At 33.6% G+C, this 12151-nt stretch overlaps 1 protein-coding gene across 9 annotated transcripts in view; it reads right to left on the reverse strand.

Moving 5' to 3' along the window:
* The window catches only part of LOC100768845 (protein diaphanous homolog 2), a 735817-nt gene that overhangs the window by 379417 nt on the left and 344249 nt on the right, over positions 1–12151 (reverse strand). For all 9 annotated transcript variants that reach the window (XM_027433000.2, XM_027432999.2, XM_027433003.2 and 6 more), the window contains one exon: positions 7509–7748. In XM_027433000.2, the coding sequence (XP_027288801.1) occupies positions 7509–7748 (240 nt within the window). The remainder of the gene's footprint in view (positions 1–7508; positions 7749–12151) is intronic.

Genomic DNA, 12151 nt, shown 5'->3' on the forward strand with positions numbered 1-12151 from the left:
CTACATAGGGGGGCAGAAATTTTTCAATAAAGAAGAACACATGTTGAGAGAAAAAAGAAAGATGACTTTTAAATAGTTGTTATTGACAGGGAATACCAATCAAGACTGCATTTACAAAGCACTCTTCTCTAAAGAATTTAATAAACTGAAGATTTGAGAATTTAATGAAGTTTTCACACAACCTAAACTATAGTGTTGTAAATGTGCTAATCTAAAAAGATGTAATCAAATTCTGAGAAAACAAACAAGTGTTACATTTAAAGTATTAACAGCCTCATTTACACCCATGAATATAAATGAATATTTCAGTTTTGAAAATACTCTTAAATAAGCTCACTAGTACTATGCTTCAGACTCTTAAAGATTACACAAAGGGGGAAGAAAGGAAAATTAAGCTGTGAGCTGGGTTTTACTCCCTCAAAGTTCAAACATTCCTTCTTCATAACTACAACAGTTTGAAGAAGTACATAAACAAAGTTAACACCTGCTATATTTGGTGTCTCTGAAAATTAATCTCACAACGAGTCACAGAATACATTTCTCACACTGACCTGTTTTAAAAAATGATTTTTAAAAGATGTTCAGAGGGGAAGAATTTTGCAAGATGAATTTTTCACCTTCTGTTTCGAACTACATCAAATAATTGCATCACAGTGTTATTTAACATATAAATTATATTGCTACATAAATATTTTTTAAATTAGTCTATTTTGTTTACTGGGGATTGAATTCAGAACCACTCTATCAAGCAAACATAATTATGTTATTTTTGTGTTTTCTCTCTCTCTCTCTCTCTCTCTCTCTCTCTCTCTCTCTCTCTCTCTGTTCCTCCCTTCCTCTTTCCCCTACACTTCCTCTCCCTTTCCTCTAGCCCTCTCTCCCTTCACCATTGCTGTCTGTTTTGTGAGGCAAGGTTTCACTCTGTAGGCCAGGTTGGAACTCACTATTTAGAACAGGCTAGTTTAAAACTCCTAGGCAACCCTCAGCTTTTCAAGTGATGGAATTAAAGGTATGATATAGCACACTCAGAATCAATTTTTCACTTTTGATTTTCTGGCAAAGTATCCCTAAATTGTCCAGATTAGCCTGCAGCTCCTCTTGTTGCTTAGGGAATGCTAAAACCTGCTATCTTCCTTTGCTCACATTCAAAAATAGCTGGGATCCAGGCCTCCACTACTAGGTCTCCCCCATTTCAATTACTGGCCTATAGAGAATAGTAACATCAATAAGTGATTCTAATTCTACAAAATGTGTGGCCATTTAGAAAGAGTTGAGGTTAACATTTTAGAATTCACTTATATAGTCAGAGATACAAACTCCTTACACCAAGTATCTTTCTACTTTAGGCATCAATCTGCATAACAGCATTATATCAGGTAAAGGAAAACAGGTATTCTACTACTCTGAAATGGGAAAAGTGCATTCATTTTCACAGAAGGCCACTTTCCAAAGCCCATAATACTTTAGTCAAAAAATCATGGTACCACAATCACTTATTTCCACCATATACAGGGTTACAACCCTTAAACTCAGAAGTGGGATTTATTTTCATTTTGATTTTGAATGGTATGAATAGCATTAGAGGTGAGGGCTTCATATTGGAATTATGAACTGGTAACCAAATGCCATGATCGCTCAAAAAATTACATGACTAAAACAATCTCATGACAACTAGCCAATGTGCACAAATCCACATGTACAGTTTAACAACCCAGCTTTAAGATATATACTTCATAACATAATGGGAACTAAACAACTTTAGTAAGAGTGCTTTTACTAACAAACAAATTTAACCTTATATAACTTTCTATTAATTTCAAAGTTTCTAGATTTATTGACTTAAGTGATTTTAGGGTCTCCTATTTTATAATTTCAAAATTTGCTGTGTTGATTTACATGAAAAACTGTAGGGAATGACAGTTTTAATAACTGAGTCTAGAATATCACCAAGAGTATAGTAAATGTAGTACAACATTCTTTTCATGCTCAAGAGGATTTAGTGGTTCTCATAGATGAGAGTCCAGTAGATAAATACAATAAAGCACAATTGGTGTAACTAAAGGTCAAATATTTCATAAGTTGAACAAAGGCAACTATTTAAAACTGTCACTGTTTTCCTGCCCTTGTATCCTGTAGTACTTAGTTATTTCACATGTCTTCTTTGGTTAATGGTCTTGCTTCAGTGTAATATAATGTAATGCAGGCAAACTCTCAAACTGAAATGTTTGTGTCCAGTGGTCATGAATTATGAATACATTGTATGGTGTGTCATTATATACTGACATTTTAAACATGACGTGCCATGAATGAATTCCCTTACATTTGCTGTAGCACCGAATCGTATGTCACTAATTATAAATCAAAGACATGAAAACACATTGCTGCAAAAAATGCCAAAGGATGGAAAGTTCAAAGGACTCATGGGGAAACAGGATCTTAGAAGGGCTATCTAACATTTCTTCCTATTCTATCTAATATTTTTGTCACAGTATTTGTTTTATAAAGCCAATTATAAACCTGTATCATTTATTTCTCAGCAAACTGTCAAACATCTTTCCAACTCAAGTAATGATAAGCATTGATTTTTTTTTTTTACAAATTCACATCTCAGAAAGGTAAAAGTGTCAGAAACAATCCTAAAAATTCTGTGGTTGTCTGAAATATATATTTGAATATTCTATCATTGAATGATCACTCATAAGCCATCAATAAACTACTGAGAATAATTTTCACAGTAAGAATATACTCATAATTGTGATGAACAAAATCATTACAAAAGGAAGCATAATATATATGTTAAAAATTAACGATAAACCTATATTTAACCCAACTACGTGGCATTCACTCACACCTAATTGAGAGTTTTCTATACAACAGACATTGAGGATAAAATGTAGAATAAGATACCAATCCAAATTTAATGGGCTCAGATTTGATACAGAAAAACAAAATAAGATGAAGACCCTAGTGGGGAGATCATGAGAAAATGGTCATCTTCAGTTAAATGAAGAAGACCTCAAGAGACACCAACCAGTATCTTGGTCTTTGAATTATGGTCTTAGAAAATTAAAAATACCTTTGAACCTCTGCTATTTTCTCATGGTACCTGAATTGTCTAATACCCTGTCCCAAGTATTCACCTCTCTGAGCATTCAGATTTTATTTTTTTATTTTGTTTTGTGTTTTACCATAAACAAAAGAAGAATATTAGCCTTCATTTTATGCTTAACTTCAAATATTTATGATACAATTCACAGCATTTTGAATAAAAATGATTACACATTGTGAAAATTTAGAAGAATTTACACATTACTGAGGTGGACTATGCTTTCCCTTGAACTTTTTCCTGGATTATTTGCAAATTTTGCTGTCATACAAAAAAAGATATAGTCTTTAGGGATCATATTTAATTGTAAGTAATCTTCCATTTCACAATGCAACTAAACTTATTTTACTTCCATTTTTACAACTCTATGATGGTGAATGAAATGCTTTGATATTTGGAGTGATGCCAAGTATAGTTTCTTTAGCATCAGAATAATTAATCATTGACATGACCAACTATGATATATTTAACATTATAATTTCTCAGTATACTCTAATGCAATCATTTCACTGGACCTAAGACCAGAATTATACGAGGATTAGTGTATTTCCTCACCTACAGATGAATAAACTGAAGTTCAAAGAGTCTTAGCTGTAACTACTTGGACAAGGAGTGGTTCTGTAATACACACTAAGTCAAACAGCTACTACTGAAATGTGCAGTCAAACACAGAGCAAAGAGCCGAAAATTACTTGAAGACAATACATCCCTAATAAAATGTCCTAGACTTTTCACTTTGCTCATACTACAAGAATTTTCCAAGCTGATACTGTGTCTTTTAATTTATATGTATATTATTATGTTATTGCATATATATGTATTACTCTATTATTACATATATATTAACAGACACAGTGGTAGCTTTAAAAATACACACAATAAGGATATGGTGTTTTGCCTGTACATATGTCTGCCCATCATAGGCATGCCAGTGCCTGCAGAGGCCAAAAGAGGGTGTTAGATCCCCTGGAAATGCAGTCGCAAAGACTTGTGAGCCACGATGTGGATGCAGGGAATCAAACCAGGGGTCTTTGGAAGAACACCCAGTTTTCTTAACCACTGAGCTATCCCTAAAGCCTGGCTGTTCCTTTAAAGTCAATTTCTTTAGCTTTTCTCCATTTTCTGGTTGAATTATCTCAGATCCTTCCAACAAATTCCATTTTTCTCTTGACTCAGAAAGTCACTTTTGGCTGTAAACTAATAAAGATCCATGACTAAAATACTCACACAGATGAATGCATAGGGAAAGCTTGATTTTTTGAATATTTTGTTTATGCATATTATATATGCTATTACATACTGAAAACAAAATAAGAAATGCTCCTCAAGTACAACACTGGAATTGATTAGAATTTCAATGACTAACACATAAGTATAGTCCAAGCTTGCACCATAAGTTCACCTACATTTACATGGGTTTTAGTACACTAGCGCACATTGGTTTGGTGACTCAAAGTATGATTCACTACTAAAATTAAAAAAGCATTTTCCAATCATTATAAACTTTAGTGTTATTTGTAATTGTAGCTAACTCACTTGTTTACCTTTACTTCACAAAAATCAAGGCAGCTGATTTTGACTAAATATTGTATATTATGCAATGAGGCATCTCAGATAAGTTTAATTACTTACATCAATCGTCCTTTTTTCAAGGGATGAATATTTTAATGTGTTTTATTGGTTTTTGTTGAAACCAGTAGATGTTAATTTTAAAATCAAAAAAAGAGAAATTTATCATTAGAAAAATTTAGGTGAGAAATGGTATCCATTTTTGAAGCAAAACCAGTATTTTTCTTGAAGAATTCCCTCTGCAATTTATTAAAAAAATCAAAAAAGTAGACTTTTATAAGTGAAATTTAACAGAAATTCTAGCTAATCATGTATCAGAACTTAGTAAATTCCTTTTTTTGAAAGATTACAGATCTAAGCTAATTAATTCTATGCACCTCAGTAAATTTCTGTCATTTTAGATATTTACATCTACACAGAATCCTTTGTATTGTAGGAAAATCTTTTTATTCCTTACATTGTGGGAATATCAACCATGTATATATCATTTCTCTTTATTAATGACATGTATTTCCCCCAATGTATTTCCCAGAAGATAAAAATCCAACTGAAAAGTGTGTGTGTGTAGCGGGGATGGGGGGATAATATTGTAAAACCTTTACTTCTTTTTCCTTTAGAACACCTATTACTACATGATAGTATTTCCCCCAAGACGGTTTTTTATTTTATTTGAAGTTGGCAAGAATCTTTTGCTAAATCCTCTGAGCATACCTCTAGTGATAGATGTCAGATCAGTGCTATATGGAAAAACTTTTATTTGACAGGTAGATGACAGGAAGAAAGCTCTCTCCAAAATAGGAGACCTAAGAATAAAATCTTTCCATGAGATTAATATAATCTTTTGCTCTTGTATATAAGTAAATTGTTCATTCTTGCTTCAAGATAATCACTTCATATAATAAATCTGAATAAGGTGAAATGAAGGCAGTTGAGAAGTGAAGTATTAAAATTACAAGTTAGCTTAAGATATATATGTAAATTAAATGTAAATTAGATATATAAGTACATAAATATAAATTCAGCTGGCCTGAACAAGGGGAGAGCACATCAACCCCAGATGCTGTCTGGGAGGCCAGTACCCCTGAACATGGATTTCAATGAGGAGGCTTCTGCACTCCAGGGGGCCCCTTGTGATGGATTAGTATTTTTCCCTGGTGTAAGAAGGGACTTTGAGAGCCCATCCCATGTGAAGGGATGCACTTTTGCCCTGGACACATGGGAAAGGACCCAGGCCCAGCCCAGGATGATGTGGTGGACTTTGCGGAGACCCTGTTGAGGACCCTACCCTGCCTGGGGAGTGGAGGGTGGATGGGGTGGGGGGTAGGTCGGGGTGAGGAGGGAGGGAAAGAGAAGGGAGAGGGAGAAGGGATCGGCATGTGAAACAAGCTTGTTCCTAATTTGAACTAATAATAAAAAAATGCCAAGTTAAAAAATTACAAGTTAGCTTAAGCAATATATGTAAATTAGATATATAAGTACATAAATATAAATTTATACTTTATTTAATATGCATCTTTATAATAAAATACCCAAAGTATAGATTCACAAACTGCACATAAAAAATACAGTCAAACTGATCTAATTAGGGTAGGTTATATGAGCTATAATTGAAAGAACAAGACCATAATAGTTTTACCCTGTAAATACATATATAATTATTCTAGTTTATTCCAAGTATTACCTTATTCTTCTTGGTGTTACCAAATGAACTAATGTGTTTCCCACTACCAGAAGAAGAGAGAATAAAACTATTCTTGATGAAAATCTGGTATTTGCAAGTTATCTAGTCTATTTTGTTACTGTTATTATTCTTATAACTAATAAAAAATATCATGAGTAAAAGGATAGTCAAAATCCCATTACATATGTCATGCTATCACTTGCACTTATGTGTGTTACAATAACCACAATCAAATCATTTTTCATACATATTCATATGTAAGTTTGTGTATTTACACCTTGTATAGGTCAATGTATGAATAATAAAGAAGGTCATATTCATTTGGGATTCTTGTTAAAAGGAATGTCTAGAAGGAGCTAAACTTCTGCATTATTTTCTGATCTGAGAGGAGAATAAACAGTGGAAGCATGGGGAGATGTCAAAGAAAGACTACTTCTCTCCAGATGCATTTTCATCTCAAGCTTCCTTAAAGGCCTTCACCTCAGAATCTGTTCAGTTGTCTGTCTATAACAGACAGATGTTTTATTTTAAAAAGTTGAGTTGATGTGTCTGGACATATAAAATCATTTTGTGGATTTTTGGTTTCTTAATCTCCTTTTCCTAGGTCTCAAAATAATATTCAATTGCCCAGTCAAAGCAGTAATAATATTATTTCATTTTTACAGTTTTAGGCAGATACCTTAACCATCAGTGAGAGCATATTAGCTCAATGCTACCCAGAAACAAAGCGTTTTGTTTTCATACAGCACAATAATCGAATCATATCCAAAGAAAAGTAATCGAATCATATCCAAAGAAAAGTTCCTGGCTCTTTTACTCATATAATTAACCTCTTCAAATATTTCTAGAGACATAAAATAAGCAAAAAGAGAGTAAAATATGAGGTAAAATATATTTTACAAAGACAAATTTGGTATTGTCTATAATCTCCAGAATGATTTAATCAGAGGGCATGATTAAAAAAGACTTCATAGTATTTTGAATTTTATTGCAATAAAATTATAAAATATTTATTTTAATCAAGGTATAGTCCGGAGTTACGTGATCATATTCAATCCTATGGCACATGATTTGGAGTTGATAATTTGTTTCCATTTATATATCATTTCAGCTCACATATCAAAAAACTACTGTTTAGAAATGATATCTTACCTTACAAAGGAAGTTGATCTTGAAGCCCAAAGACTGGGCATTCCTTGAGCCTGAGTTCATGTAGTTTCCTACCAAAAGAACCAGCTCTAAAAGTCTATTAAAGCTTTCACTTTTCTTCAGTTCTTCACATGCAAGAGTTACTGACATGATGCTTGGTTTGATGTTGTTTACATGTTCTTCAAAGGTGAGTTTGAAGAGGATGCTTGTGAGACGAGGCCGTAACATTTTCACTGAGCTCATCTAGAAGATAAGGAGTCTCTATGAGAATGTCTATTTAAAACGTTCTTTCATCTCTCTGTGATAATTTCATAAGCAATATTGTAAGTTCATGCACATAGCCTATTCTCACTGAGATTTAAAATACACTGGTTTTGTTTGTTTTCAGCTTTCCAAGGGAGAGATTTAGGTAAAGTTTTATAAACCAGAAGCAGTCAGATTTGATAAACAATAAACATCATCATGGTTATAACAACAAAATACAGCTGACTGTGAACAGTTTTTCCATGTTAATTACAAACTTTTGGCCACATGTAACATACAAATAGCCAAAATTTGTTCCTAAAATGCATAAAGTTGGGTTGAGTAAATAGCTAGTCTTAGACAGTGAGTGTACACAATGGTAGAAAAACATAGGGGTAATATTTCCTAAGAAATTATCTGTTGGCATAGTGTTGAAACCAGAGGAGTGATGAGGACTAATCGTTTAATAATTGTTCAACTTACGACTTCTGTTCATGACATACATGAACACTTAAATATATCCCAAAGATTTTTCACCTGCATGTCAGATGTTAGTGTTAATATATCATTCAAAATTTTTATGTTGGTTTTCTTCAAAACAGTTCAATTTGGGTTTTAATTACTTTTTTATGTCAAAGTATTGATGCACATTCAAAATTCCTCTTGGTATAACTCCAATAATAATTATTTTGAGGTTTGAATTTCCTTTAGCTCAAAATTATTTAATTAGTTTCCACTTACCAAATGATATCTGAAAAGGTGATGGGTGGAGACTAGACAGACACACAGGAGCATTTTATAAACACACAACGAAATTAGTGAACATGTTTAATTCTACTTAATTTGCATGTGTATTTTAGTCTCTTAAATACAAATGCTGAGCACAGACTAGGCACAGAGATATCTGAAAGCAGCATGAAATTTCACTGAAGCCATGAACAAAAGACCTTTTGTTTCAAACATGTCTTCGCTTTGTATCCAAGGCTGGCCTTCAACTTTTGAAGCAACAGATTTAAATCACAAAGTAACTTCCACTGTGTCCCATGTTCTTAAGTTTTGCATACTGTTCTCTAGCTTTTGAGACTATTTGGAAAACTTGTGGAACCTGTAGAAGTGTGACTCAGCGTGGGGAAGTGAGTCAATGGTGCTGAGTTTGGAAAGGTACAACTGTCACACACTGCTTCCTGGTCTACTGTGTTGTGAACAGCGTTTGCCACATACACCCACTGCCATGAACAGATCTGCCCTGCCATGCCTTCCCTTTCCATGATGGACTAAAGTCTGAAAACATAAACCAAACTAAAACTTGCCTACTTTAAATCAGTTCTGTCAGATACTTTGTCATATGTATGAGAAAGGTAAGTAGTACACCTTCTAAAGCTATACATGAATTATTGGGTTAACCATTTCAGCTCTAGTAGTGAAGCAACACATTTGTCTGGCTCTCCTTTGAGATTAACTTGCCTATTGACCATGGGCATCTGCTTCTCTCTATGGAAATTTTAGCTTCTAAGAATTCTATGTTTTCATAATTTTTCCAGGCAGAAATATAAACGAATGGATATAATATTGCCCTGCTACAGTACTCACATAGCAACTTGCCACTATGGATTATTTTGTTTAAAGTGCACACATTATTCGCATGTTTCTTCAGCACTCTCATGACAAGTACAAAGCACACTACCTATTTTAAGAAGCTTAGATATATCTAGAAAATGGCAACACAGGCACATGAAAACTATAGCTAGCAATATAAAATAGGTCCACAATTCTAGAGAACTTTACCAATGGGGGACAATGTTAAATTCCTGAGACTATGGGGGCATTTCCTTTTCAAACCATCACACGTACATAGTGCAGTGCAATGGCAGCAGATTGTTCCTAGGATGTTTTTGAGAATTAAATAATTCAAGCAGAAAAATTTGACAGAAAATCCTCAATAAATGGTTGACTGCTGTTATTCCTATACTATACTTAATAAATATACTTGTTAACTATACTATTTCTGCTAAAGACAGTATTAAATGAATAAAATCAAATAAACTCAATACTCTGAGTTTATAGGTCAAGAAATTAATTATGGAGTCAAGACAGAATAAAATATCAATACATATGTGTCATTAGTAATAAACCAAGACTGAAAGCTCAGGCATACTTTGCAAAGGTTTTCATTTCTTGTTGATTCTGGACAAAGGGCACTTTGATTAATTGACATCTCACCCAGAAGGTAGATGGCATCATCCATTTGACAAGGGTGCAAGACCAAATCAAACAAGACAAAGATCCTAGGGAAAGTCTGCATTTAACACATGGTCTCCCATTGGTAAAGCTGTTTAGGGAAGTTTATGAAGTGTGGCTTTGCTGAAAGAAGTACAATGCCGGAGGAAGACTGTGTTTATTGTCTATCCCAACTTGTTGTTCACTCTCTAGGCTTCATTACTGTGGCTGAATATGTGTGCTCTCAGATTTCTACTATTGCCCCTCCTGATCATCAAGGAGTTTTACCCTTATGGAACCATAAGCCAAATAAACTCATTGTTACAAAAATCTGCTTTGAATCATGACATTTTATCACAGCAACAAGAAAGTAACTAATATATCATTATGATACACTGTCCATATGCATTATTAGAAACCAGACTGGTTGAATGATGAGTGGCATGGAAGCCATCAATAAGGTAGGTATAAAAATGTCCCAAGAAACAAGTAATGATGTATACTATTGGCAATAGGAATAGAAAGGAAAAGATTTATGAAGGAGAAAGAATTAAGGAAGAATCAACAGTACTTGGTAACTAACCAGCTATGGAAGAAGAAAATCAAACAACTGTTTCAAGGCTTTAATTTGGTTATTCCAATGATGTTGGAATTAATGACAGTTTAAAGAGAGCCTGAAGAAATGGCTTAGCAGTTAGAAGAACTTACTGTTCTTGCCCAAAACCCAAGTTCCCTCAGAACAAGTGGCTCACAACCATGTATAACTCTAATCCCAGGGTACCTGTTGACTCTGTCCTACACCCATGTGCCTACACATATATGCATGCATACGATTAAAAACAAAAAACCTTCAGAAGTTGAAGTCTGTGTTGATGCAGTATTGACTCATGTTTGGTTATTTTGTTTCAGGGATTGTGGGGAAATGAATGTGCTTCTGATCTGTCATCTATACACCAGTAAGCAAATCAAAGACTAAGAGGGTAGAGGCAGGTAGAATACTGTTTAGCAACAATGTCAGTCAAACATAATTTCCTATGTGAAAATAGTCTTCCTACTTTTCAGACCCTCGATTTCCAAAATTGAAAATTCAGGAAAATTTCTGTGACTGTTTTCTATGTTGTAGGAAGATAGAATCAATGATACTAGGTGTATTCCTGTTACTACAGTTTTTTAAATTATCATTGAAGTGGATTTAATTGGCCATTTTCTTTTGTGTCAGTAGTCTTTTTTTTTTTTTTTTAGTAACAAAGACACTATTAGCTTCTGCTTATTAAGATTCTCAAGCTTGAAATAATATTCCAATTACTATCATTGGTCACACAATAGTACCTAACATCAACCATTGCCCACATTTTAACATGTCTTTTATTGACAATGTTTACCATTCAAACTCAAGCTTTCTATGTATTACACTTAATTATGTTACCTATATACTTTTAAAATGCCCTAACAGATTTCTCTAAATCCTCTAAATTTTACCCTCTAAATGGGGTGCCTTTATGACTAGGGAATAATACAGATTATTTGATATAGAGCTTTTGTCATTACAATATTATCTGGCAAAATTTTAAATAGAATTAGATTTGTTATATGAATAGATTCTTTGGGAGACAAAATCACTGAAGAGGCAAGTGTGTGGAAAAGAATAGAGAAAAGAGTCAAATTCTGTACCTTGATAAGCACTCAGTGCCGGGTCTTGCATACATTACATATTTTAATATTTGCTGACTGATGTTAACAATAGTCCTTAGATAAATATCCATTTCCAGATTTTTCATGGAGAGACAGATTGTATATTGAACAAAATTAAGAATGGGCAATAATTTATTTTCCCCTAACTAATTACATTATTTATGAGGTCAAATTTGAAATACAAAAGAATTACTTTTGTTGAATTGCTTGGTTTTAGATGCTAATCTATCAATCAATATGACTCAGGAAGGAACTGTACAGCAGTCTTAGCAGCTCTTTGACTCACCATGTACACCAACATTTGATACATGGCAGGTGATGATAAATGATAGCTTATTAAAAATAAATGAATACATTCATTTGCACGAACTGGAACCACTAGTACATTAACAAGATGCATATAAGAAAGAAGCTAGAGGTGGTGTACAGGCAGGCCTAAAATCCCAGTAGATAGGAAGTAGAAATAGAAGAATTAGAAGTGGAAGGTCACCCTC

The sequence above is a fragment of the Cricetulus griseus genome, chromosome X (assembly GCF_003668045.3).
Source record: "Cricetulus griseus strain 17A/GY chromosome X, alternate assembly CriGri-PICRH-1.0, whole genome shotgun sequence".
NCBI lineage: Eukaryota > Metazoa > Chordata > Mammalia > Rodentia > Cricetidae > Cricetulus > Cricetulus griseus.